This window comes from Dipodomys merriami, unplaced genomic scaffold (assembly GCF_024711535.1).
Source record: "Dipodomys merriami isolate MVZ:Mamm:240054 unplaced genomic scaffold, mDipMer1.0.p SCAF_1, whole genome shotgun sequence".
Taxonomy (NCBI): Eukaryota; Metazoa; Chordata; class Mammalia; order Rodentia; family Heteromyidae; genus Dipodomys; species Dipodomys merriami.
Window position 1 is genome coordinate 25322998 of NW_027202270.1, and position 27923 is coordinate 25350920.

At 41.3% G+C, this 27923-nt stretch overlaps 1 protein-coding gene across 2 annotated transcripts; it reads left to right on the forward strand.

Moving 5' to 3' along the window:
- Positions 1-24512, forward strand: Idh1 (isocitrate dehydrogenase (NADP(+)) 1). Of its 2 annotated transcripts, none has more exons than XM_070018409.1 (10): positions 1-24; positions 5633-5704; positions 7750-7887; positions 10911-11202; positions 13846-13951; positions 15544-15721; positions 16543-16694; positions 20370-20510; positions 21581-21743; positions 23595-24512. In XM_070018409.1, exons 3-10 carry the CDS (start codon positions 7766-7768, stop codon positions 23683-23685), a joined length of 1245 nt encoding a protein of 414 aa, XP_069874510.1. In that variant the 5' UTR covers positions 1-24; positions 5633-5704; positions 7750-7765; the 3' UTR covers positions 23686-24512. The 2 variants fall into 2 exon arrangements, with proteins under 2 accessions (XP_069874510.1, XP_069874504.1); XM_070018403.1 differs by lacking the exon at positions 1-24 and adding an exon at positions 4525-4679.
- The last annotated feature ends 3411 nt before the right edge of the window (positions 24513-27923 follow it).

Genomic DNA, 27923 nt, shown 5'->3' on the forward strand with positions numbered 1-27923 from the left:
CGTGCTGGCTGGCCTGCAGTTACCGTATGTGTTCGACACCGTGGGCACTCTCCCTAGGTTACCGCGCCCACGGCGCCGGGGTTAAGACGCGGATTCAGACCGGCCAGACTCGGGCCCTAGTGACCTGAGACAGACGGCTCATTTCTGTCCGTCTCAGACCTCTGGTGTGCAGCATGGACCAATAATATCAGTACTCGACTCTTACGAACTCTTCTGGGGAAACTAAGTAAAACAAAGCGCTTGATGCAAGTGAGTGGCAGCGGTCCTGCCCTGAGTAGGTGTTTATGGCTCTCCGTAAAGCTTCTGGTGCGGGTTTTGTGCTGCAAGTACGGATGCAAATAAAGTTACCAGGACCCGACTTGCTCCATCTGGCTAGCATGGCCCGCTAGCTCTGTGCAGCCAAGAGTGTAGAAAGTACGCTTAGACCTGCTGATAGAAATCCTGAGGTTTGTCCAAGGGAGCATGCCCAGGATCAGGGAAAGGGCAAGAAGGCAAGGGGGTTGGGGGGAATAAGAGAGGTGCTATTCTGAATTCGAATCCGTGGATTCTTTTCCTCAAGTGTTTTCCTCGAATTGGTCTTTTCAGCTACTGGGAAAATACCACTGAACCCTGCAGTTTGGTAACTGCAAATCCTGTTGAGCCATGGTAGTGTCTGTATTGAGCTTCCTCTGGGTTCTTCACTTCTGCTCCGTGCCAATCTTCTCTCCTTCCCTCTCTCTGACCCACAGTATCTCAAACTGTCATTCTTAGTGAAAAATAAGCCCAGATTGCTTTGGATGTAGCCTTTAACCTAACTACCCCCACCACAACATTTACCTGAATGGGGCCCTGGCCTGTCTGGCACCATCTACCCTCTCCTATATCGTTGCTGGATATCTTTTACCAACCCTTTACCAATCTTTTACCAATACCATAAATGTGCTCATGCTCAAGCCTCTGCTTGAGGGGCGGGGAAGAGAAGGAGGAGGCTAAAAAGAAAACTCAAGTTAACATACCAGACGTTAATATTTGAAAACCAACTGATCATATGAACAGAATAGATAATCCAGACCCGAAAGAGAGGGAGAGGGGGGAGGGAAAGAAAGAGAGAGAGAGACTTGATGTATGGTAAAAAGAAACGGCAGTCAACAGACACAGTGGGTCATTCATTGGACCAGCAATGTGTCAGTTAGTAGGTGCTGTGCTAGGGATAAAACTGTGAACATGACAAAGTCAGTGACCTCCACACGTTCCCAGTCCCACAGCGATATTAGCTAACAGTTGCATTTCTGTGGAAAAGAGATAGAAAATTATTTTAGGTAAGAAGTCTGTTTAGGTACTCACTTCATACTAGACATACAAAATGCACTCCAGATGCATTTTATCTACAGAGATTCTTTAAAAAAAATTTCCCTCAAACTTGCATCTGAGCATTCATTTGATTCTTGCCAAGTTGGGTGTAAGTAAAGCATAGTATTTATAGTGTATATAGTACTATGGAACTTTACTTATCTTCTATATGTCTTAGTTACATTTTACTGAAAACAAGTAGCTTTTCTCTCTCTTGATTTTCTATTGATTAGTATCAGCATGGACTTGTGTTTATCTTTCAGGATGTTATAATTCACTTCTGCCACTATACATTTTTACATTCTTTGATCCTCTTTTTTTTAAGCACCCATACCCAGAGCCTCACACTTGTTTGGATTGCTTGGTCAGCTTGCTTGCTCAGCTGATGTTCAATACTTGCACTACACCTTCAGCCTGGCTTTTTGATGGTTATTTTGGAGATGGAGTCACACAGACTTTTCCACTCAGGCTGGCTTCAACTACCCCATTCCTCAGATCTCAGCCTCCTGAGTAACTAGGATTACAGGTGTGAGTTCACCTTTTAATAGATCCATATAACAAGTCATGCCATATAAATGGATTTCTGTGCCTGGATTATTTTAACATCATGTCCTCCAGACTCATGTATGTTGTCACAAATGATAAGATTTCCTTCTTTTGTATTGTTTTGTTTGTTGGTTAACATACTGGGGATAGAATCCAGGTCCTTGGACTTGCTGTGCAAACTGTCACTTGAGGTTTGCCCCTATCTCAAGTTTCTTTTTTGAGGCTGAATGGTATTCTGTGGCACATATATACATTATCCTTTACCTATTCTCTCATTTGACAGACACCCAGATTGATTTTAATATCTTGGCTATTATGAATCATGCTGCAATGAACAACATAGGAGGTTCATATGTCTCTGGCTTACTGATTTCCTTTCTTTGTATATGTACCAAAAAGTAAGACTTCCAAATCATAGAGTAGTTCTAGTTTTCATTGTTTTAAGTACCCTCTATAGTTTTTAGCATAATATCTGTGCTAGTTTACATTCCCACCAGCCACTTGCAGTGCTTCCATTGTCTCCACATCCTCTCCAATAGGAGTTACCTTTTGTCTTTTTAATTATAGGCATCGTAACTGAAGATGATATCTAGCATTGTTTTAATTTATATTTCTCTGATAGCAATGTTTGTCATTTTCCCATATACCCCTAGGCCAGTTTTCTTTTTTTTTTATTTTTATTTATTTTTTATTGTGAAAATACTGTACAGAGGGGTTACAATTACATGGGCAAGATAATGAGTACATTTTCTTATCAAGCATTGTAGCCTCCTCCTTTGTTTCCCCTTCCCATCCCTTCCCAGCCTCCCCCTACCCCCCCCACCCAATCCTTCCCCCCCCACCACCAAAGTTGTAAAGTTCGTTTTTGACATGACAACTTGTACTTCTCATTGTTGCAACGGGTCCACCTGTATCACGGGTCCACCTGTATCCTTATTTAAACGACTTGTTCCTAGGCCAGTTTTCTATTCATACCCTTTGCCCTTTTTATAATTGGGTTTAATTTGTTCTCCAGCTTTTGAGTTGTTCAAATTGCTTATGTATTTTAGATAATAGTGGCTTATCAGATATAAGGTCTGCAAATATTTTCTTCCATTCCATAAGTTTGTCTATTCTTCTGTTGGTTGTTTCTTTGGTTTTGAAAGAGTTTTTTTTTTGGGGGGGGGGTTGTCAGTCTTGGTCCCTGGGTGCTGTTACTTAGCTTCTTTGCTCAAGGCTAGTGCTCTACCATTTGAGCTACAGTGCCACTTTCAGTTTTCTGAGTAGATTATTGCAGTTAATAGTCTTCCCAGTTTTCCTGCCCCAGCTGGCTTCAAACCACGATCCTCAGATCTCAACCTCCTGAGTGCTAGTATTACAGACAGGAGCCACCTGCGCCTGGCTGAGCTTTTAGTTTTGATATAATCTCATAAATCTCTTTTGGGGAGTCAGACCAAAACTCTTTACCAAGGCCAAAGTCACAGAACTTTTCCCCCACTGTGATTTCTTCTAGTAGTCTTATAAGCAGTGAGATTCATCTAAATATTTCAAGCAGTAACTTAGTTTTAGCCAAACATCAGTTATAAAATTTAATTGGTGTTCTAAATTGTAAAATATTGTTTTATAGTAGTTTGTTTCTAGTCAGTTTGCCTATATAACTTTATGGTTGTATGAGAAGTATCACTATTAGGAGTGTGTGCATAAAAGAAAAGAAACAATTTCAGAGTAGTGTTAGAATGCAGTACTAGACATAATTTTTGAAAACTAATTTTAGGGCTCCTAATCAGGAGGCTAAAATCTGAGGATGGCAGTTCCAAGCCAGCCCAGGCCAGAAAGTCTGTGAGACTCTTATCTCCAGGTAAGCACTGAAAAGCTGGATGTGGAGCTGTGGCTTGAGTGATAGAACACTAGCCTTGAGGGAAAAAAAAAAAAAAAAAAAAGCCCAGGGACAGAACCTAGGCCCTAAGTTCAAACTCCAGGTGCAAGCAAGCAAGCGTGCAAGGGTGTGTGTGTGTGCGCGCGCACACACACACACACACAACCTGACTTTACACCTCCAGTCCAACTTCACTAAACACAGATACTGATCCCCTTCACTATCTTCTAAAGCAAATGGCAAAAAGATTTATTTCAGGAAAATAATGAATATACCGAAGGCTAAAGAGCTAGTCACAGGTGGTGGCGTTGTCATCCACCTGTGGCTCTCCCGCCGTGTATGAGTTCCACCCTTAGTGTCCCAGCAGTACCTAAAAAAACCCAAAGAAGACTGGGAGCATTCTTCTTTTAAAGACTCACTCCAGTCCACATTCAAAAGCACCAGGAAAGGACCCGCCCTGGTCCAGTTCCCCGCTGCAGACTCACTGCGGGGTGCTCTGGATCTGTCCAAAGCCCAGGCCGCGGCGTCCTGCGCGCCCCTCTCCCGGCCTGCAGGTGGCATTGTCGGTCTTGGGCTGCCGGAGTCCCGCGGAATTCCGGCGGCGGCGTGGCAGCCCCTTCCCCCACCTAGAGCGCTGCCCCGGCTGCACCGCGGGCCCCGCCCCCACGCCCGGGTCCGGGCGCCCCCCAGAGGAGTCGGCGTGCGGGGATTGGAGGGGAGTAGAGGGCGGGGCTTAGGGAGGTGGGCTGAGGAGGTGGGGCTTGGGAGGGGACAAAAGCCGGGGAAGAGGAACAGCCTGACCCGCCCTGCAGTCCTGGGGTTCGTGCAGAGTTGTAGCCTGAACCTGGGCGGCTGCCGGGGGCCGGGTGGCGAGCGTTGTGCAGCATTTTGAGAGGGAGAGCAGCCGTATAACTCCCCACACACCTGCTCTTCAGCTCCCTTTCTGCAGGTAATCTACGGCTCGGAGGGGCGACCACCCCGAGCTATTGGGGGGCGGGGCCCTTCAATTCCAGAGAAGGCCAAAATGGGGGGAAAGGAAGAAAGCCCAAATCTGGGGTAGGAAGGCCTGGGTGCGGAGAAGGCACCAGTCCAGGTGTTGGGCATGGCACGGGGAAAGCAGGGGAAGGGGGTGCTGGGGTGCTCGGCTGGTGTCAGCGGCTCGGGTGCACGGGAGGGGGAATCGGGCGTCGAGGGAGTTGAATGCATTGAGAAGTAGACCAGATCTGCAGCTGAGGGAGGAAAGCCAGCTGCGGGGGGTCCAGGGAAGCCTAGTTCGCTGTCTCGGCTGTTGGGGGAAGGAACCGCCTGACGGTGGAGGGCAGGGTGCTGAGACTGGTGTAAGCCGGGACTGGGGCGTGTACGGAGAACTCGGTAGGCCCGGACCTGGGTGAGACTAGCGGAGGAGCCCGGGTTGGCGGGGAGGGGGGCGGGGAGAGCTCTAACTTCGAACTTGGAATAATTGCAAGGGAACCCGGGGGTGCCCTGTGGGAGGGGCGCTGGGAGACACACACACCCCGATTTGGAGTTGGGAGGTCTGGGCACCACATAGAGGAAGGGCATGGAAATCTGGTAGGCGGAACCCAGCCAGCTTCCTTGCTTATCTCCTGCACAATGGCTAGCAAGATGTTTACAGACTTTGCCTTGTCACGGAAGGACTTGAAAACCCCAGTACCGGCTAACCGACCCCGTGACCCGAGGGTGCACAGAAGATGCTTGTACTCCCTTTGACCTTTATTTGCAAGGTGCCTACGGATCTAAAACAACCCTTTGCCCCTCTGGATACACTCAACACTGTACTTTAAACCAGATAAACTGGGCTATCTACATGCTATTAAAATTAACCAAATCTGCCCAGCCAGAGTCTGTTGTTTGTTAAGACTTAATATTTTGTTTTGTTTGCAGAAGTAAAACTGCATTCAGTTGAGACCTCAAGATTGAGAGGACTCACAAACTAGAAATCAGTTCACTGTGAAGGTAAGAATTATCCATTTCCCCTCTTCCTTGCATTCTTTGATGTGGCTTTACCATGGTTAATTGGTGTGGGATATTCAGGGATATTTCCAACAAGATTGTAACTGCTTCCTTCTTTTCTGAGGCCGTTGCCTTCTCTGTAACAGAATATTTTGAGCTCAGCTAAAAACAAAATTGGCTAAAAAGCTTGGGATTGAAAAATTAGATAGGGCAAAGGGTAGGGCTGTGTGTGTGTGTGTGTTTTTTTTTTCCTTAGACTACTGTGTATTATTACTCACAGGTTTATTTTCTGGAATTTCACAACATGTCAGGAGGTTGGAATTCAGCTGCCTTCAATCTAAACTAATGAGCTGGTGGCTGGTTGTGTTTCAAACTCTCCTTCCTTGAGGAGTTGGGGGGTTGGATGGAAACAAAATCTGAAGCACTAAAGGGACCTAAAGCCCCACCTGTGGAAATCAAATCCAGAATAAATACAGTAATGCCTTATATAGTTATATTAATAAAGAAGCACTTTTTCATTTTAAGGTGCTAAAACAATGAACGCATAAAGTGAGTAAAACCTAAGAAGTTGGTTATGTATTATGAAATATTGAAAAATTATTCCAAAGAATATATTTGCATTCACTGAGAAGGAAATAAAAAATACACATGACCTTTTCACTAGACTCTGTTCTTTTGATAATTGTATTTGCCATAAAGGGAAAACAGCTAAGTCATACCTGTTGCATAATACTATGGCCCTGAAAATGTAGTACTAAAACCGAGATAAGTTTGCTGTCTCTTTTCTTTTTTTACTATGTTTTGTTTAAATAAAGGTCAGATGTGATTGTGGCATTAAGCATGCCTGAACCATCTACTTTAAGCTGTAGTAAAAGTTATTCTTAGAATAACTGATGGAAATAATTGATTGATCCACATTAGTTTGTTCATTTCTTTTATTCTAGTTGAATTTTAGAAAATTCTCCAGTAATGATCTAGGGTATTTCCTCAAAACTAATAAGAATACTGGAATTGCAAATTTGAGAAGGGAAAATGGGCCTGAGAGTTGGAAACATATCCTGAAGGTTACTGTCTATCAATAATTCTATTTTTTAAATTTAAAGGCCAAATTATTTTAACTCAACTTTTCAAGAGAGAATGTTTTGGGCTTCTTATCTAATATTTGGTTTTTTGTCAGTTGTGGGGCTTGAACTCTGGCCCTGGGCGCTTTTCCTCAGGTCTTCAACTCAAGGCGAGCACTCTACCACTTGAGCCACAGCACTACTTCTGGTTTTCTGAGTGTTTTATTGGAGCACCACCACCACCAACCCTGCCTTGTTTTTGAGACAGGTTCTTGCTGTATAGCCTAATTGCCTCTCAAACTCTTGATTCTCCTGCCTTTGCCCTCTGCCTCTGGAGTGCTGGCTACCCAGGTGTAAACCACTGTGCCTGGCCAAAGTAGCCACAGGCAAATTATCACCATCCTCCTCCTCCTCCTCTTCCTCCTCCTCTTTCAAACTGGAGTTTGAACTCAGGGTCTGGACTTGCTATGCAGGTAGTTTACCACTGAAGCATGTTCCCAGCCCCAAAACAGACTTCTTAAAAGAAAGTAAATGATACCACTTCTCATTCTGCTCATCCTGGGAGCACAATAAAATAACGAATTGAGTAGAAGCATTCGACTAACGTGATATGATGGATATAATAATTTCATAAGACAATAATTGAAAATGTTGGTTGCATTATTAAGGGTGTGTTACAGTGTCTGGCTCCCCTGTGTTTAGCCAGTTGGCCTTTTCCAAGCTTACTTTCTCTTAAATAATACACATCTTGTAGGTTTGCTTATCTTATAGAGATGATTCAGACATCACACAGTGATATACAAGAAGGTGTTTGATTCTAATGGTAAATGTTGTAACTAGCATATTATACCACTAGGCTACTATAAATTGTTCTTTTAGTAGTCACCAAATTATTTGTTTTATTTATATTTAATTGTTTATACTTTATAATGAAAAATGATTTTTTAAAAGATTGAAAGATTAATTTTTTATGTGTATCTCTTTTAGGTTTATTGAAGTGAAAATGTCCAAAAAAATTCACGGTGGTTCTGTGGTAGAGATGCAAGGAGATGAAATGACTCGAATCATTTGGGAATTGATTAAAGAAAAACTTATTTTTCCCTATGTGGAACTGGATCTGCATAGGTAAATGCATTACCCTACCATATAGCTACAAATTCAGAAAGCATGATCTAAATTATTTCAATGTTTTAGCTAGCTATTTTACGTAGCTGTAGTTATATTGTATAAGTAAAGGTTATTTTTTTTTAAGTCCAAATTCTGTTGAATTTTCTTTTTTAACATATCACTGGAAAACCTGGATCTATCATTTAGAACTCAAGCATTCTAAGGAAAACAAAGTGAATATCAGGTCTAATTTTCTGCTTCCTGCAAAGGTTTTATTTCTAATAAATCAGTGGCCAGGAGTAGCCAATATATTATTTGTGGGAGGGAAAAAAATAAGAGATCTAAGAACAGTAAGCTAATCGGAGGGAGCACAATTATGTCCTTCCACACTGTATCATTTATCACTGTACTTAGTCAGTGGAAATCTTTCAGGCATTTTTCTTTTTCTTTCTTTTTTTTATTTTTTTGTGAACATACTGTACAGAGGGGTTACAATTACATGGGCAAGATAATGAGTACATTTCTTATCAAGCATTGCAGCCTCCTCCTTTATTTACCCTTCACATCCCTTCCCAGCCTCCCCCCACACCCCCAACCAAAGTTGTAAAGTTCGTTCAGGCATTCTTCATACAGCAGCAGCACACAAAGAATCCTTGCAGTCACTTCCTTGACCAATCCTCATCAGCAGTTCCCTTCAATCATCTGTGTCCATTTTTGCCCTGAATTTACAGTGTGTGAGGACAAATGCATGTGAAAGTATGGTCTTCCTCTCATTCTTTCCCCAAGTTTTTCATCAATAACATAGGAAAGCTTCTTTGTACATTTAAACTAGATAAAGACAGAATTTTTAAAGGATTGGAATGGTATTGTGTTGAACAACATATCTCAGACAAAATATTGGCAACTCTTAAGTGTGTTTGCCTTGACCTAGAATTGGGCAGAATGTGGTCTGAGGACTGTTACTTGGTAGAGTGTAGGCATTTGGATAGCATTTCCATAAATGCCCTTTCAATTGTTTTGACTCTAAGTCACTGATAATGTCTGTATTAAAAGTCAACCCAACATATAGAGAAGGAAGCACTAAAAAAGCTCCCAAGTGGATAAAGAAACAATTTAAAACTCTCCTGTTTTAGAACTTTGTATGACAATAGGTGGATTGATAACATTTCATAGGGTCCGATATAATAACTGCAAAAAATGCTAGAGCCTCTTCAGCCTAGCTACATCAGGGTAGCTCACCCCTGTAATATTAGCTACTCAGGAGGCTCAGATCTGAGGACTTCAGTTCAGAGCCAACTGGGGCAGAGAGGTCTGTAAGTCTCTTACCTCCAATTAATCACAAAAAAAGCCAGAAAAGGAGCCATGGCTCAAATGGTAGAGCGGTAGCCTTGAGCACAAAAGCTCAGAGACAGCACCCAGGCCCTAAATTAAAGCCCCAGGACTGACACTAAAAAGGGAGAGATCGAGAACCTCTATGCTTAGGAGGAAAAAGTCACTGACTACAGACTGAAGTTGTTCCAAAATCACTGTTATGACTAACAAATACTTTTGAAGAGTAGAAGAATAGTTAGTTTGGGATTTTCTTTGGAGAGTTTCCTGGAAGGGATGGTGGTTTGGTTCATTGTTGTTGCTGTTGTTGACTATACCATAATGTAGGCCATTTATTCTTTCACATTTTTTAGAAATACTAAGGAGAAAAGGGAAAATAACCTAGTAATTTGCTGGTAGATTCTTCTGATGAGAAATAGTTCCAACCACATGAAAACTGCTTACCACATTTACTATGGAATTGGGATTAGATATCCAACTTTCCTAGACAAGAAGACAAGAGGGTATATGGTTTTATTAGATTCACATGAATTATCTAAGGTTGAAGCAGTTAGAAAATTTTATTTGGAAATACAGCGTGATTTTTATTTCTATGCTTGCATTAGCAGTTGGGATATCTAAAGAAAGAAAGTTGCAAAAAAAACTAAAAGGAAAATCTAGAGGCTTAATAGTTTAGCAGTTGTTGGAAATCGAAGCATTTTAACATCCTGGCAACAAAATAAATCATTACATTATTTAGTTTTTACCCCTTTCAACCAAGTATTACATACTTTAGATGAAGCTTTACAATATTTTCCTTTGCTCCATGAGCAACAGGCAATCATTAGGCAGTATAGGTACTAATGTGTATTTAGTTAAATTTCTCTAGTGTGCTCACGATCGTTGAGGTGGATTCCATTACCCAGTAAACTGTAGGCTTCATTCCAGAACACAGACTTCCCCAAGATTTAAAGGAAGGTTCAACTTATAACTAGCACAGTAATGAAAGAATTGTTAGCTCTTTGAACATTAACTGTCCTCTGACTACTTTAATGCCAACACACACACACACACACACACACTCTTCTTTAATCCTTCCATCTCTTTTTTTTTTTTTTTTTTTTTTGGTCCAGTTGTGGGACCTGAACTCTGGGCCTGAGCACTGTCCCTCGGCTCTTCAGCTCAAGGCTAGTGCTCTACCACTTGAGCCACAGCGCCACTTCCGGCTTTTTTCTTTTTGCTTATGTGGTGCTGAGGAATCTAACCCAGGGCCTCAGGCATGCAAGGCAAGCGCTCTACCACTGAGCCAACTTCCCAGCCCCTCTCTTTTTTTTTTTTTAGAGCACAGTACTTACAGCAGGAAAAATGAAGTGGTACTTATGTAATTTGTAGGCTACTTATATGGAAAACTGGACCAAAGATTTGTGCTTTTACTGCTTCTGTCTGTGAAAAACAGAAGATAATTTGGCACAATTGGTTTCCATGAAGTTTCCTAAAAGGAAGTTTTCCACTATAGTGAATAGGCCTAGCCCAGCCTTCTGTTTCTCTTTGTTTTTTGGTTTTGTTTTGTTTTGTTTTCCTAATTGGCAGCCATCTTCTCTAGTTGCAGTGCATTATTACTAAAGGTCCTTAGGACCTTTCTACAAGCAAGCTGCCTACCATCACTCTTCTCACAGGTTATAATCTTACCAGCTTGTTTGAAAAGCCACGCTTCTACTTTTTCCCCTCCCCAGCTATGACTTAGGCATAGAGAACCGCGATGCTACCAATGACCAAGTGACCAAGGATGCTGCAGAAGCCATAAAGAAGTACAATGTTGGCATCAAGTGTGCTACTATCACCCCTGATGAGAAGAGAGTAGAGGAGTTCAAGCTGAAACAAATGTGGAAATCACCAAATGGCACCATCCGGAATATCCTGGGTGGCACTGTCTTCAGGGAAGCTATTATCTGCAAAAATATCCCTCGGCTTGTGAGCGGATGGGTAAAACCCATCATCATTGGTCGTCATGCATATGGGGACCAAGTAAGTCATTTGGGGTATATTCTTTTACCAGGCCCCAAACAGTCTGATTATGTGTTTTATTCTTTTCCTGGGTTCTGTTGATTTTTATTTTTTGTTGTTGCGACCACTCTATCCTATATATTTTACCTTTGAGTATCTGTGCCTAATAAGCAAAGTACAAGACTGAGAAATACAGAGATTTATGTATAACAGTATATTGACATCCTTTTAAGAAAAGGAAAATATAGATAAACTTTTATATGCACACATCTCAGCATTAAGGATTTTTTTTTTGGGGGGTCCGGTTGTGGGGCCTGAACTCTGGGCCTGGGCGCTGTCCCTCAGCTCTTCAGCTCAAGGCTAGCGCTCTACCACTTGAGCCACAGCGCCACTTCCGGCTTTTTTCTTTTTGCTTATGTGGTGCTAAGGAATCGAACCCAGGGCCTTAGGCATGCAAGGCAAGCGCTCTACCACTGGGCCAACTTCCCAGCCCAAGGATTTTTTTTTTTATGTGTGTATGGCTGCATAAGGGCTTGAAGTCCGGGTTTCATACTTTCAGCTTCTAGTTTAGAGCTACGGCTCTATTTGTTGAGCCGTAAATGTTGAGCTCTAAATGTTGAGCCTCCAGCCCAACATTTTGCTGGTTAATTGGAAATAAAACTGCAAAAACTTCTGCCCACACTCACTTGGAGCCTCTATACTTCAGATCTCAGCCTCTTGCTTAGCTAGATTTTCAGGTGTGAGCCACTAGCATCCAGCTACTTATGAATTTTTTTCAAATGTGTTCTTTATCCTTTTCTTATGTTATATTATCATTCTGTTTTCCTGTTGATAATTTCATATAGCCAACCAAATCAATGATTTTAAACAACAGCTGTATAATAGTATTCACTCATGAGTCTTTTGGTGGTTTTCGTTTTTTGCTTTTATTTATTTATTTGTTTCTTTGTTTTAATTCCAATATCTGAGTCCTACCCTACAGTGACTGAAATCTGAATTCTGCCAGGGCTCAGGTTTTCTAAAGTGATTCTAATGTACTGAGATTCTAATGGGCTGAGAACCACCAAGGATTTTATTAAACCTGAATATGGATGAGGGAAAACTTAGTACCTAAAAGCAATGTTAAAGCATTCTGTTCAGCTTGAGAAACAAATGTTTTTGTCCTTCTGCACAAGTAAGCTTATTGCTATAGTTAGTAACGAAATTGCCAGCTACACAAATTCTAAATTCTGTGTTGAAACTTGAAATCTGAAACTGAGGTTTTAGATTTTTGCAGAAAACTATAGCTTAAAAGAAGTGGAGAAACAGGAATCCATAATGATGATATCCAGAGACTTCCATGTATTCATCCCTGAGAACAGTGTGGCCAGAGTAATGTCTCTATCCCTGGGGATAAGGTTACCCAATCAGTACTCCAGGGATCAGCCAACTTTGTTTTACTCTGTAGCTCAAGCTATCCCTTCATCCTGGCCTGTCCTTCACAGATACTTTCGAGAGACACAGACAAGTGAACAGAGATAGCAGGAATACAAACATCCATATCTAGGGAACACTACCCTGTATACATTTTTATGAGTTAACTCAGTCCTTTTTTTTTGGTTAAATTATGGCATTGGTCATTTAGAAGAATGAACATTCTTGTTGTTTAAATCCAGATTGAAAATCTCAAATATCAGGTTGGTTTGCTGTCTGAATGTACATAGACAGAATGTACAAATGAGAAACAAATTGCCACTCAGAATGAAGGACTCCATTAGTCAGACGTAGACTAGGTATTTAATTGTTTTTGTTATCTTGACTGCTCTTTCACCAGTTCTTGTATTAGTGTAAACCAACAGGTGTAGCGGGGCTCTTGCTGGTACCTGACTTCAAGTCATTAAGTAATTCAGGTCCCTGAAGGAGGTCCAGTGCAGCAGTGACTTGTGAATGCCTAGGATTTCCCAGGCCTTTTTCTTCACTGGAGTGCTCAGGCTGGTGAAGGAGATGGCATTCCTTCAACTGCCCTTGCCCTAGGGCCATCATCCTATCACATGTGCTTGGAGAAAGACTGCTACATGTGGCCTAGTGTTTGTCACTGTGACGATCCATGGTCAGATTGAGCCCTAAAAATATATGTAGAACCAGATCTCAAGCCTTGACCCTGGGACCATTATTTCCCCTGCCTTATACTTCTTTCCTCATAAGATCTAAGAATCAAATGAGGTGAGCATCTAAAGCATCTGATAGATACATAGTAAGGACAAAGCATCAGCTCTCTACAATCATCTTCACCACTGCATCAAATATTATCAACCTTTCCCAGGAAGGCTTCCCTTACTCCAGGCTTTCATCTTCTGTCTCCGTCACCCTAAAGCTTTAGCATATTTTGGTGATGGAGGAGTATGTATAGCTCCCCGGTGATATTGAAAGCTCTTTTGGTATGTCTCACTTATGTTTGTCTATTACATTGTAAGCTTCCTAGGAGAAAGCAGTCTGCACTCATAAAACTGTCCTATATATCATAGGCAGCTAATAAATACTGATATTTAACGGGTACTGTCACTAATTAAAAAATATCTCAAGACCTCTCCATCTCATGAATCTATATTCTCTTTTGTTTTGTGCCCTTATCATTCCTGGTAGATTATTTTTCTTTTCCTGACTCATTTTTCCTTCCCTATATAGTATAGAGCAACTGATTTTGTTGTTCCTGGACCTGGAAAAGTAGAGATAACCTACACGCCAAATGATGGAACTCAAAAGGTGACATATTTGGTCCATAACTTTGAAGGTATGTATAAGTTCATCATAAGCTACTTCTTGTTGTTGTTGTTGATGATGTTGATGTTGTTTGTGATACTGAAGATTTGAACTCAGCCTGCGTGGCTGGCATGATGCCACTAAGCTATGCCTTCAGCCCTGTTTTTCACTGTTTATATTTAGGATACAGTCTGGCTTCTCATCCAGGTGGGCACCTGAGCCCACCTAATTTAGGCTTCCTCTTGTCCCTGTGCCACCACATGCAGCTTCCCTTCTTACAGCTCTGCCCTGGTACTGCAATCCTCCCAGTCTTAGCCCCACTCCTTTGGTACAGCAAACGTAAGCTAGTACACAACTGTGAGTTAAGAAGGGGTTTTGGTGAACTTCCAGGCTGGCCTGGAACCACAATTCTCCTTTTTTCATCCTCCCAGATAGCCAGGAGTATTAGTAATGAACCTCCAGTACCCAGCTCCTTTGGAAGAAAAGTTATTTAGGCAACATTATTACTAATTTGTTGTTGTTTTTTTTAAGTTAGCTAGGTAACTGCCAGAAAATACAACTGAATCTACCACATTTCTGCAGAACCCAAAACTTAAAAAAAAAAAAAAAGTACTTTGCTTCAGTGCTTCACCATGACTTGAGCAAAGGTAGAAAGAAAAATAAAAAGAAAGTAGCCACTTCACTGGAAGTGTATATAGACAAAGACGAGATAATTAGGTAGGAATATGTTCTCATAGTTGTATAAATGTTAATAGCCCCAAATTTCCTGTGCTCTAGTAAGAGTTTATATTTGGGAATTGTTTTGTTTATTTGCTAAAAGTTTCCCCTTGTCCTCAGAATTTTTCCTTTGCGAGTAAAATTCTGACTTTTTTAACTTATTTCTCCAAGCTGCTTCAAAGGATGATTTGGACAAATCTCCCAGAGTATGAAAACATTCATCACTTAAGTGAAAAGCCCAGTGTTCTGTCAAAAATACCATTTTAGTAGAATCTAGTTCAATAGGTTTCAGTGCTTTTCACTTTCTGAGCCAAGTTAACCTGGGGCATTGGAATGAGTTCAAGTTCTAACTTTTAGTAATAATGGAGTTCAATTAAGAAACACTAGTAATCCCCTATAACATAATTGCTTCCACCAATTATGGTAGGCCTGGTCAGTATCTAGAGGAAATTAGGAGAATATTCATTAACTTTTTGAAATGTGTATCTTTCTTCATGACTGAGAATTGAGTGCACCCCTAAGTTTAAAATACCTGTTAACCAAAAAATAATAATAATGTCTGAGACAGATAAATAATTATTTGTTCATTCTTCAACATACTTCTGATTCACAGTAGTAGTTTTTGATATTTCAGTATCTTCAGGATTCTAAAGACTAGTGTTTTTCTTTCTTCATTGCCTTTTAATAACTTTCTCTTGCTTTTCCAAGAACTGACATTGTCCCATGCTGTGCCTCAGGAACTCATGGTCTGTTTAGCTTGGAAGCCTGTCTGGGACTGTTAAAGTCATGGCTATTTTGGATAGCCATGAGTTTGGTCCTTTGGTTGTTAGAAATTATTTTAGCCTTGTAACTATACTACATATACCTTTCTCTTTTTTTTTCCTTCTGTTGCTTTCCCCTCTGCAGAGTGTGGCGGTGTTGCCATGGGGATGTACAATCAAGATAAATCCATTGAAGACTTTGCACACAGTTCCTTCCAGATGGCTCTGTCAAAGGGCTGGCCTTTGTACCTGAGCACCAAAAACACTATTCTGAAGAAATACGACGGGCGCTTTAAAGACATCTTTCAGGAGATCTATGACAAGTAACTACAGCTCTTTCATTCCTTTTCCTTCTTGTCCTTTTTCTTTTTTTTCAAGTAAACTGGCACTTATGGTGTATTTACATCCCTTCAATTCTGAGACAGATTGAGTGAAAGTTACCATTAGCCCTGTAAGTTAAATAAGGACAAATCTGAAATTTAGTAGTGAAGCACAACCACTCTGAGTTGTTTCTAGGAAGTAAACATGTTCGTAAATGCAGGCCCCACATTATTAGTTTTTTGTTGTTGTTGTTACTGTTTTGTAGAACCAGAATTAAAGTTTGAATAAAAAATCCTGTTAATGGACTTGAAGCATGATTCAGGTAGTCCAGCCCTTGCATAACAATCACCAGGCCCTGAATTCAACCTGCAATATAGAAAAATAAAACAAATAAAAACAAAATGAATAAAATAAAACAAATGAAATGAAATCCAGATGAGTCATAGAAAGCTCTGATTTTCCCATCCTGTTCTCTTGCTTTCTAAAGACCATTGTTATGACTAAAAGATCTACTTTTCTGTTATTTAAATTTAAGAAGACCAAGCCCCTGATTAAATGCCAGTGTTTAGGTCAGGGTGTGGATGGGCTTTTTATGAGAATCTGTGCTGGGCACTCATTTTTCACACCTTGTCCATAAGGCAGAAGAAATCTGGCTTACAGATGGCCAAAAGACGATTGGGCAAGAATTTGAGTCTGCTAAATTCCCAAGCTTATGATGTTTCTACTAAAACTACTGCTTTCTTCCCCACACCCTTTGGGGAAAGTAGATGATGTCCTAACAAAAATATACTTTTTAGCTGTTCTCATTTTCTCTTGTTTTTAGGCAATACAAGTCCAAATTTGAGGCCCAGAATATATGGTATGAGCATAGGCTCATTGATGACATGGTGGCCCAAGCTATGAAATCAGAGGGAGGTTTCATCTGGGCCTGTAAAAACTATGATGGTGATGTACAGTCTGACTCCGTGGCCCAAGGTAAGCAGTCAGAGGACCAAGAGAGGCACCAGAGTCCAGTAGCAATAAGGTCATTCCACAATAATTCTCCAGTTTGAGAATGAGGATTTTATAGCCCTTAGTTATAAAATCATGAAATGTTAACACTGTGAGACACTCAGGCTCTTCATCTCATGTGACAGATAAGGAAATGAAGCTCAGACTAGGGAAGTGACTTTATTCAGTGTCATACAGAAAGTAACAGTGCTGACACTCCTGACTCCAGCTTAGATCTCAAGTTGTTGTTTCTTTCCTCCACTTGAAGTTTTAAAGCCTCCACCAAGAAGCCTAGTACCTTATCTGCTAATTACTCAATCTCCCTGCCCTCATTTTCCCTGTTGAGAATGTAAAGAAACCAAGGTATTCAGGCAGGGAAGAGTAAAGTGAGGTGCCTGTTTGGTCAAAGGGAAGTGCCTCTAAGGGTTCATTCATCTTGCCACATGATTTAATCATGCTCTTTCTGCCAGCTTTGAAGGCACTTCTAACATGAAAGAATTGAGCAAAGAACTGCGGGCTATGTGCCAGGGATAAAGGCTAAGTCAACAGAATTTCTCCTTTCCCCAAATTCCTCAGTACCAAATTGCTCTTCAGCTTGAATTGTCCATGGGGTCACTGTGTAAACTTGGATCTGCCCAGATGAATGTTTGTGTTAGCTTTAATTATGTTTACTTTTCCTCAGACCATACCGCTTTTTCCCTTATGAAACTCAAACATTCCTAATCACTCTGAAAATCAGTAGACTCACCCAGTTAAAGGTAACTTTATATCAGATACATGAATTACCACTGTTCCTTCTTTACAATCATTTGTACTGAATGGACAGAGGAAGGAACGCTTTATGATGTCTACATGGTGGATAAGGAAAGCTATTCTTTTTCATCAGAGTTCTGGAGAAGGGACTCAAAGTCATTCTTTGTTTGGGGAGGTTTGGTTTGGTACTTGGGATAAAACCATAGGGTCTGCATTTTACCACTCAGCTATATTGTACTATTCTTCTGTTTTTATATTATTTACTTATTTAAGTTTAGCAAAAGTTTACCTCGCAAATCAGGACAAATCAGGAAGGAGGAATAGACACATGCTGGAGGTTATGTGTAAGAAGCTCAAATACATTGTTTTCAAGTATCCTCCTGGTGATAGAGAAGGGTATGTAGAGAAGTATTTCACGTCAAGTTATGCAAATTGAAAGCAGTTTGTGATTAAGAGTCCTGAAGCACAGCAAGCCCTGATAAAGGACTTACTGAAGACCCTTTACGGCAGAGCCTGCAATGAAGTGATCTCAAGGCAGCAGAGCTATCCTGTCCCTCATTCTTCTCTAGAGATGTAAACTACTTGAGAGTCACAGCATTTCACTTATCACTGTTTTGATAGTAGTACCGGCGAGTGTCCTAATGTTGCTAGCACATGGTGTCCTGTGTTAAATGTCATGGTCCTGAACCTCTAATCAATGTAACTTTTGAGTGTCTATGAAGCCCCAAGTCAACAGAGTGAAATAGGAGTTACTAATCCCACACAGATCACTTTTTTACCCATTCTATACCTTTACTTACCAAAATCCAAAATAATGAGTTCTTAATGTTTGTCACATTTTGGATGGCTGTGACCACATACTTGAGTTAGCAACTTAAAAGAGGAAGAATTTATTCTGGCTTATGGTTTTAGAAGTTTCTGTCCATGCATAGCTGCTTTTAGGCTGTGGTGAGGTAGAGCATGATGCACACAGTGGAGAGAGCTAATTCTCTCATGCAGGCCAGGAAGTACAGCCTGATTCCTCAATTGCACTCACAGATGACCCAAAAGATTTTTAAAGAAATAATCCACTTACTCTCAAACCAGAAAAAAAATTTATAGATAATTATAAGTTTATATTATTAGCCTCCCAAGTGGTCATGGCAAATAGTAAAAATTAGAAAAATGTTCTTTCAATTTGAACAAAAAGTTACAGAAAAGAAAAAAAGAAGTTGCATGGCCTTAAGCTGGAATATGGTGCTCTGAAATAGAAAACACAGAAGAGAATTTTCTTTTTTTTTTTTTTGTCAGTCATGGGACTTGAACTCTTTGCTTGGGCACTGTCCCTGCGCTCTTCAGCTCAAGGTGAGCGCTTTACCACTTGAGCCACTTCACCACTTCTGGGTTTTTTTACTGGTTTATTGGAGGTAAGAGTCTCACAGACTTTCCTGCCCGGGCTGGCTTTGAACTGTGATCCTCAGATCTCAGCCTCCTGAGTAGCTAGGATTACCGGAGTGAGCCACTAGCACCCAGCGAGAATTATTTTCTTAAAGGTCCTAAGAACAGGAAAATCAAGTGGGATGTTCTTAAATCCAACCCAGCCTGTTTGTATCTGCCTTTTCATCCCATTACAGCGAGTCTAGCCTGAAGGCAGGAAAATATTCTTTTTGTATGTGTTTGTGCTAGTTCTGAGAATTGAAATCAAGGCCTCACAATCTTCCTTGGCTTTTTGACTCAAGGCTGGAGCACTGACACTTGCACTCTACTTCTAGCTTTTTGCTGGTTAATTGGAGATAAGAGTTATATAGACGTTTCTTCCTGGACTGGCTTCAAAACCATCTTCCTTAAATCTCAGCATCCTGAGTAGCTAAGATTATGAGTGTGAGCCATTGGGTGAACCAAGGGGGACTCTTTAATTTCTATTTCCCCAGAAAGCAGAGCATCTGCTCATAAGATTAACAAGAACAAGCTCAGTGGCAGTGGCTTACACCTGTAATCCTAGATGCTCAACAGGCTGATATTCAAGTATCACAGTTTGAAGCTAGCCCAGGTAGGAAAGACAGGAAAGTCTGTGGTACTCTTATCTCCAATTGATCAGCCAAAAGCTAGGCTCTGAGCTGTGACTTTAGTGGCATAGCACTAGTCTTGAGCAAAAAAAGTTCATGGGGGCTGGGAAGGTGGCTCAGTGGTAGAGCGCTTGCCTTGCATGCCTGAGGCTCTAGGTTCGATTCCTCAGCACCACATGAGCAAAAAGAAAAAAGCCGGAAGTGGCGCTGTGGCTCAAGTGGTAGAGTACTAGCCTTGAGCTAAAGAGCTGAGGGACAGCACCCAGGCCCAGAGTCCAGACCCATGACCGGACCCAAAAAAAAAAAAGTTCATGGATAGTACCTAGAACCTGAGTTCACATCCTAGACCAGCACAAAATATTTTTTTAAAAGTAACATATTGAGCTCTTGATCTAGCAAGAATGAGCTTGAGCTCTTGCTCAAGCATGTGTACTTCAGAATAACAATAACATTGAGCTTTCTTTGTAGTAATTAATAATAGAAAATATATTTTCTATAATATTTTCATATATTCAAGAATATATTTTCCTCCAGTCTCACAACACAAACAAGGTGCTTTTATTCCCATTTTACAGATAGAAAAGTTGAGTCACAGTAGCCATGAAGTGACAGAATTAGGGTAGAGTACACACTGACCAGGTTCCTCTGAGATAAGTGAGGAAATGGTGCATCCTTTCTAGGTCTTTTGATCTGAGACCTGGAGCAGTGACCTTGCTCTGCTTCCTGAAAGGCAGAAGAATGATCAATGACTCGGTATGGTCATAGTTACAAAGCCTTCTCCAGATTTGACTCAGTCTTAGCTCTTGGAGACCAGCACTCCTCATGCAATTGGACCCAATGCTTCCTGCTCTGCCACTTCCAGGTTATGGCTCTCTTGGCATGATGACCAGTGTGCTAATTTGTCCGGATGGCAAGACTGTGGAAGCAGAGGCTGCCCACGGGACTGTGACCCGTCACTATCGCATGCACCAGAAAGGACAGGAGACGTCCACCAACCCCATTGGTAAGATGCCATCTATTTTGCTAGTTTCTGACCAGAGTCTTTTCCAGAGAAAACCTCCAGAGGAATTCAGACACATCTTTAGCTCTTCAGTGTTTTGTGATTCCTTCCATTACAAAGAGTCTTTTGATATCATTAAAATAGGCAATGAGGGGGTTTCTATTTTGTGAAAGTATGTATGTCACAGAGAGAAGTATAATCAACAAGCATTTTCCTGTGTAGTCACCAGTTCACTTGGTGCAGGCTACAAATTTATAAGCCAAGTGGATAAATCCTTCTTTCTAGAATAGTACTTTAGAAAGGGATTATACACGGGTACCTCTGGCTCACTCATGTGATCCTAACTACCGAGGAGACTAAGATCTGAGCCAGCCTGGGCAGGGACAGTCCATGAGACTCTTAACCTCTAATAAACTACCAAAAGCCAAAGGTAGGGATGTGACTCAAGTGGTATAGCACTAGCCTTAATGGGAGTGGGTTACCAAGTTCAGGAACAGCGTCTAGGTCTGAACTCAAGCCCCAGGACTGGCACAACAAACAAAGATTATAGCCTAGAAAGAGGAGACCAGTGTGGGCAAAAGATAAACAAATAGACCTTTTCCTAATTAGTAAGTACTTTAAGTTTCAAGCAGTAGTATTACACCATTAAAATGTGTTCTTAAAATTTTCTATTTGATAAACTATATCGAACTTAACATTTCTAGCTAATATGGATAGAGTAATGTAATCCACTCGCATTTAAAAACACAATAACTTTTTGTTTCTGGAAAAAGTAAGACATTTGGGAATCCTCCTAAGTAGGAAGATTGAAATCCAGACTTGGGTTTTTTTTCCTTTAATTTATTTATTTTTGATCTTTAATAATATTGTTAAAAATTTGTACAAAGAAGTTAGAATTGCATGTCAGACTATGAGTGCAGGGAGTCCATGCGTGTCACCCCTTCCATCATTTTCCCCGTCTTTCCCTCCCATCCCTACCCTCAAGTCACATAGTTCAATTCTTACATATTGTACATTGAATATAATGATTGCATTGGCTTGCTTTTCTTTCCTCCTTTGTTTTTCTTTCTTAGCTTCCATTTTTGCCTGGACCAGAGGGCTAGCCCACAGAGCGAAGCTTGATAACAACACGGAGCTTGCTGTCTTTGCAAAGGCTCTGGAAGAAGTCTGCATTGAGACCATTGAGGCTGGCTTCATGACCAAGGACTTGGCTGCTTGCATCAAAGGTTTACCCAAGTAAGGATAACCAAGCTGACCGCAGTGGTCAGACTCTGATTTATCTTCACCGGGCTCAAAGCACCAGTGCCTTTTGGAATTATTTGAATTGCTGCCCATTATCTTCTGGGATCTGCAGTAATATCTGTATATTGTCAGATAGACAAAAAACATTTTTGGGCTTTGTGGTCTATTTTTGATGTGTTGTCATTTTGCAACTACCCATCTCTGCATCAGCCATTGTAGAGGGAAGCAAAGATGGACAGTACAGAAATGCATGGATACACAGCATACCAATCAAACTTCTTTGGTCCAGGGGTAGGACCTTAATATGGCAACCTCTGATTTCATCTGTTTGATTTTTTTTGGGGGGGGGGTCCAGTCGTGGGCCTGAACTTTGGGCCTGGGCGCTGTCCCTCAGCTCTTCAGCTCAAGGCTAGCGCTCTACCACTTGAGCCACAGCGCCACTTCCGGCTTTTTTCTTTCTGCTTATGTGGTGCTGAGGAATAGAACCCAGGGCCTCTGGCATGCAAGGCAAGCTCTCTACCACTGGGCCACCTTCCCAGCCTTCATCTGTTTGATTTTTAAAAGAAAATGATAGATAATTAGAAACAAAGAGAACTCAGACTAGGGTATTCTAACAGTATTACTTTCTTTAATTTACAAATGAGAATAGTAAGCCACACAAGTAAGATGTCCAGTTGATGTTGTCCCTTCCTTAAGTATCCTCACTTACAAAAAACCCTGTTTTTTGTTTTTTGCTTTTTTTTTTTTTTCTGCCAGTTGTGGGGGTTGAACTCTGGGCCTGGAAGCTGTCCCTGAGCTCTTCAGCCCATGGTGAGAGTTCTACCATTTGAACCACAGTGCCACTTCCATTTTTCTGGAGGTTAATTGGAGATAAGAGTCTCACGTACTTTCCTTGCCCAAGCTGGCTAAGAACTACAATCCTCAGATATCCGCGTCCTGAGTAGCTAGGATTGCAGGCATAAGCCACCAGTGCTTGTCTTTGTCCAGGGTTTTTATGAAGACAGGAGGACTAGGTAACTAGTAGATGAGCTGGATTAGCTGCAGACTTCTTCCTCAAAGTCCAACTTTGGGACTATGTTACCTCAAGAAAATCTAGTAAGACTAAGCACCAGTGGCTCACACCTATAATCCTAGCTTCTCACGAGGCTGAGATCTGAAAATCACAGTTAGAAGCCAGTCCAGGCAGGCAAATCTAGGAGACTTTTAACCAGCTGAAGGCTGGAAGCGGAGATGTGGCTCAAGTAGTAGAGCACCAACCTCTACTTTAGCAAAAAGCTAAAGGAGAGCTCAGAGCCCTAAGTGTAAGCCCCAATAACCAACACTAAAAAGGAAGGAAGAGTAGGAAGCAGAAAGAATCTACTGAAATTGACCACTAATACTGTGTCTGAACCCGTCATTACATATTTCATAACTTAAATTTCCAACAAACTATAGTGCTTGAAATGTTCTCATCAATATCCTTATAGCTCATTTGTTAGATCCTTGTTTTCAGGATGAATGGCAGTATGTGGGAATATGGGTAAAGGCTTACCTATTACCCGAAGTAGGTTTTGTTCCAAGAATGAAGAAGTTGGACAATTTCAGTCAGCATTAGTTAGAACTGAAACTCAAAGCCACTTGGCAAGAAGCTTTCTGTGTATGAATGACTATCAGCATGAGCTACCCAGCCTGCTCAGCCTTGAGCATAGTATTCTGGATAGATTTGTGGCTTGTTAACATAAATCAGTTTTCTCCTATATATTAGTAAACTATTACTTTAAGTATCATTTCTAGAATTTTCCCTCCTTCTCAGCCTGTCTGATTAGACAAACTAAATTTCCTTCTTTTCTCTTTTCTCCCTGTTAGTGTGCAGCGTTCTGACTACTTGAATACATTCGACTTCATGGACAAACTTGGAGACAACTTGAAGATAAAACTAGCACAGGCCAAACTTTAAGGTCATTCTTTGGGTTTAAGGCAAGAGTTTTTGGTAATAACTAGATCCACAGGTTTACATTTTTTTTTATAACACTCAAGGGTAAAATTGAAATCAGTTTTGTAATTTGTTTAGAAGACAGTTGATCTTTTCTATATGTTTATAGTCATTTTTTTTCTTATTTACATAGTTTTTGCCACCTTTGTATATGTGGCAGGAAGCTTTTGAATAAATTGTATTTTATTTTCTGGTAGCAGCCCAGGAATTCCTTTAGTACTCATTCATATTCACTGTCACTTTTTTTTTCATGTTCAGATATAAATGACCAAAATGAAGAATATTGATTACCCCAGTATTGTATGAGAATAATTCCTTCTGTGTACCTCTGCTCCATGACTGAGGGCCCTAGGGGTTTGGTGTTCAGGTGTTGTTATGGGAAGTAGGGTTGTACTTTGAACTTGCATGTGTTCTGAATGAAGTACAGAAATGGTGTACCTAACATGTGGTGGAGACACAGTAGTCATTTTGTAAAGAACTTACCAAATATGTCTATTCTGCTGTATATCTTTGAGAGAGTTCAGAATCCAGGATAAACACCACCTGGAGGTTTGCGCTCTGTCTTTGTCTTCCTCCTCTGGTCTGATCTAGCCTGGCCCCGGAGTATGATGCTACCCTCAACAACATATTTCATTGATGTGCAATAATGTAAGCTGTACCCTTTTTTTCGGACTTCTGCTGGCCCGTTTTCTCTTACATAAATGTGATTTCCTGAGGTTGGTATTAAACACTATTCTAGTCCTGTTTTTGTTTGAACTGTTAATGTTAATTAAAATTAAGTGTTAATTACTTTCTAGACTTTCTATTTATTGTGTATGTTTACATGCCACACACGGGCTGCATCCTAGCCATAGGAATTTGACTTGAAAAACAGTCTCTACTCACAAGATGTTTACTCTGGAAGAAATGAATAAGTATACAGACAGAGGGAAGTGTCCCACACAGCGAGGAATGAGGACGACAAAAGAGAACTATAGGAATAATTGTAGAATACTGTAGTCAATCTGTATACATGCTGGGGAGTGTAGGCATTACCTTGCAAGCTAATAGGGAGCCAATGAAGACTTAAGAAAGAATAGACTTGGTCATATTTTCTCTTCTAAAGCTAGTACTCAACAGCTTTTGGAAAGGAGTGCTGAGGAGTAAAGTGATGGGCAGAGCCGAGGGAGGAGGGCCCTGAGGGAGGCTGCTGCAGTGCCTTAGGTGGGAAGCAATAAAGATGCAGCAGAAGCAGTGAAGAGAATGGGTGGGTTGGACCTCAAGGTAAAGAAGTTGCTTGAATGGTTCTTGCTTGCAGGTTAAGTGGAGATGAGAACAAGTCAGTTGCTTCCCATATGTGTGGCTCCCATTTAGATAAAGGCTGGTAGCATCCCAGCATCTTGATGGAGAAGGCTCTACAAGCTTTTACACACACCTCAAAATGACTTGAGTTGAAGTAGCTGTCTGTTGGAGGTATTTTTTATTTGCTTGAATTTGAATTTGTTTTTGGCAATATTGACATTTGAACTCAGGGCCTTGCATAGACACTCTACACTTGAACTACATCCCCTAGCCCTTTGTGATGGTCTTATATTTTTACCCAGTCTGGGCAACCCAGGGAGATCCAAACACCTTTTTTTAATTGTCAAATGAAACGTATTTGGTTTCTCCTTCTGTCATCTAAACGTATTACCCGTGTTAAGACTTTTGATTAGTAACATCTCCATTAGAACATCCATATCCCAGGCAGGGTGCCAGTGGCTCACACCTACAATTCTACCTACACGGAAGGCTGAGACCTGAAGATTGAGTTTTGAAGCCAGCACAGGCAGAAAAGTCCATGAGACTCCATCTCTAATTAGCTAGCAAAAAACCAGGATTGGTGAATGGTTCAAGTGGTGAGAATACCAAGCAAACAAGCTGAGAGTACAAGGCCCTGAGGTTAAGCCATGGTACTGACGCACACATCACATATACAAACCCACATACACACACAGCAAGAACACCCATTTCCCCTTCCATTGAGATGATTTTAATTCACTTGTGATGGCTTGTTTTCACTATCGCTGCATGATGAGAAGGAAACAGGCAGTGAGAGCTACTTTTAACCAAGACTGCCAAATCCATTTGGGGCCAATCCGCAGAATTCCTTGGGAATTCTTTGGCTGAGGTGGGCTTTTCTCACTATACCTGCATGTGTCAGATTTGGGTGGAAGAAAACATGTGAAGCAACATGATGGCATTAGAGTAGGTGATTTAAAGTCCCCCCTGACCTCTCAAGCATTCTGGGGTGACAGACAATGTCAGTGACTAGCCAAGAACAGGTTCTAAATGAGCCAGCAGATGCACAAATGCAGGCCAACACAGCTGCAGGCTAATGGTTTATCTTGTAACAGCCAGAGGGTCAGCCTTATTGACCTGGAAAATGACTGCCTTTAGCAAAAACATGTTGATGGCCCCAGGAGGCCAGAGAGACAGAGAGACAGAGAGACAGAGGAGAGGGAGAGGAAAGTTCCAATTTCACAGATATGTCTTAGAAAGAATTTGTAATGAAAATATTTAAAGTTTAGTCTCCACAATTGGAATCCCAGGCCTCTAAGACACTGAGCAGTGAGCTCCTTTTTATCATTTAAATATTTAATAAAAATTTCCCTGAAACTAATATAAAATTTCCCCTAAGCAAATAGAAAATTTTAATGAAGACTTTGTTTATCATCTCTACTGGTAGACATTTTCATTTCACAGTCTTAATATTAGGGACAATGTAACTTCCAGACTGTTAATTCCGGGGTTTTTTTGTTGGTGGTGGTGCTAGTACAGGGGCTTGAACTCAGGGCCTGGGCACTGTCCCTGAACTTTTCTGCTTGAGGCTAACACTACCACAGCTTCACTTACCACTTTGATGGATCATCAGAGGTAAGAGTATCATAGACTTTGCTGCCCAGGTTGGCTTTGAACTATGGCCCTCAGATCTCAGCCTCCTAAGAAGCTAGGATTACAGGCCTGAGCCACAGGCTATGCTAATTCCTTGTCCCCCTCCCCCCTTCCCCTTCTCTGGCTCTTTTTTCCTCTCTGTCCCCCCCCACACTCTCTCTCCATACACACACACATACACACACACACACAATTTTTTCTCCTTGACTACTTTAGAGTAACTTGAGACTTTTTCTTTACCAGTCCTGGGGCTTTAACTCTGGGCCTGAGTGCTCTCTGTGAGTTCTTTTTGCTCTACCACTTTAGCCACAGCTCCACTAACAACTTTTTCTGTGATTAATTGGAGATAAAAGTCTCAGGCTTTGGGGCTGGGAAGGTGGCTCAGTGGTAGAGTGCTTAACTCGCATGCATGAGGAGGCCCTGGGTTCGATTCCTCAGCACCACATAAGCAGAAAAAGCCGGAAGTGGTGCTGTGGCTCAAGTGGTAGAGCGCTAGCCTTGAGCTGAAGAGCTGAGGGACAGCGGCCAGGCCTAGGGTTCAGGCCCCATGACCAGCAAAAAAAAAAAAAAAAAAAAAAAAAAAAATGTCTCAGGCTTTCCTGCGTAGGCTGGCTTCAAACCATGATCATCAGATCTCAGCCTCTTGGGTAGCTAGGATGACAGATGTGAGCCACCAGTACCCAGCACATTTGTCTCACTTTTTCCTAAATGTTTTGGTATGTAGGCTTCCCTCAGTCCCTCACCCAAAAAAAGAAATGAGGAATTCTCATATAACTACAGTGACCAAAATTAGGGAATTCCGCCTTAGTGGCTCACATCTGTAATCCCAGCTATGTGGAAGACTGAGTGAGAGAAGAGGACTGGTTCAAGTCTAGCACAGACAGGCAAAAGCAATCTGGGCATCATAGTTTATGCTTGTAGTCCCAGCTTTGTGTGAGGCGGAAACAGGAGGTAGTGGGTTGAGGCCTGTCCCTTGACAAAAGCAGTCAGACCTTCCTGAAAAATACACCAAAGTAAAAGGGGCAGGGACATGATTCAAGTATGGAAGCTGAGTTCAAACCCCAGTGCTGAAAAAAATAATAAAGGAAGTTAAGGTGCAAATTTCAGTATTTGAAATTTGAGTCAATTTGACACTGTGGTGCCAATTTTTTTTTTACAGTTTGTACACTTTTTCTCAAGGATCCAGTCCAGGATTGCACATTTATCTGTCAAGTCTCTTCAAAACCAGAAACTGTAAAAGTACTTTATTTGGAGATCATAGTAACTGCAATTCAGGAAGCAAATTCATA

What these genes read in the sequence shown, in the direction of transcription:
- Idh1 (XM_070018409.1), top strand. Translation starts at nt 7,766, where the DNA reads ATGTCCAAAAAAATTCACGGTGGTTCTGTGGTAGAGATGCAAGGAGAT. An exon ending in TTTCAGGAGATCTATGACAA is followed by an intron (nt 15,722 to 16,542) that starts GTAACTACAGCT and finishes TCTTGTTTTTAG; the next exon opens with GCAATACAAGTCCAAATTTG. An exon ending in TGCATCAAAGGTTTACCCAA is followed by an intron (nt 21,744 to 23,594) that starts GTAAGGATAACC and finishes TCTCCCTGTTAG; the next exon opens with TGTGCAGCGTTCTGACTACT.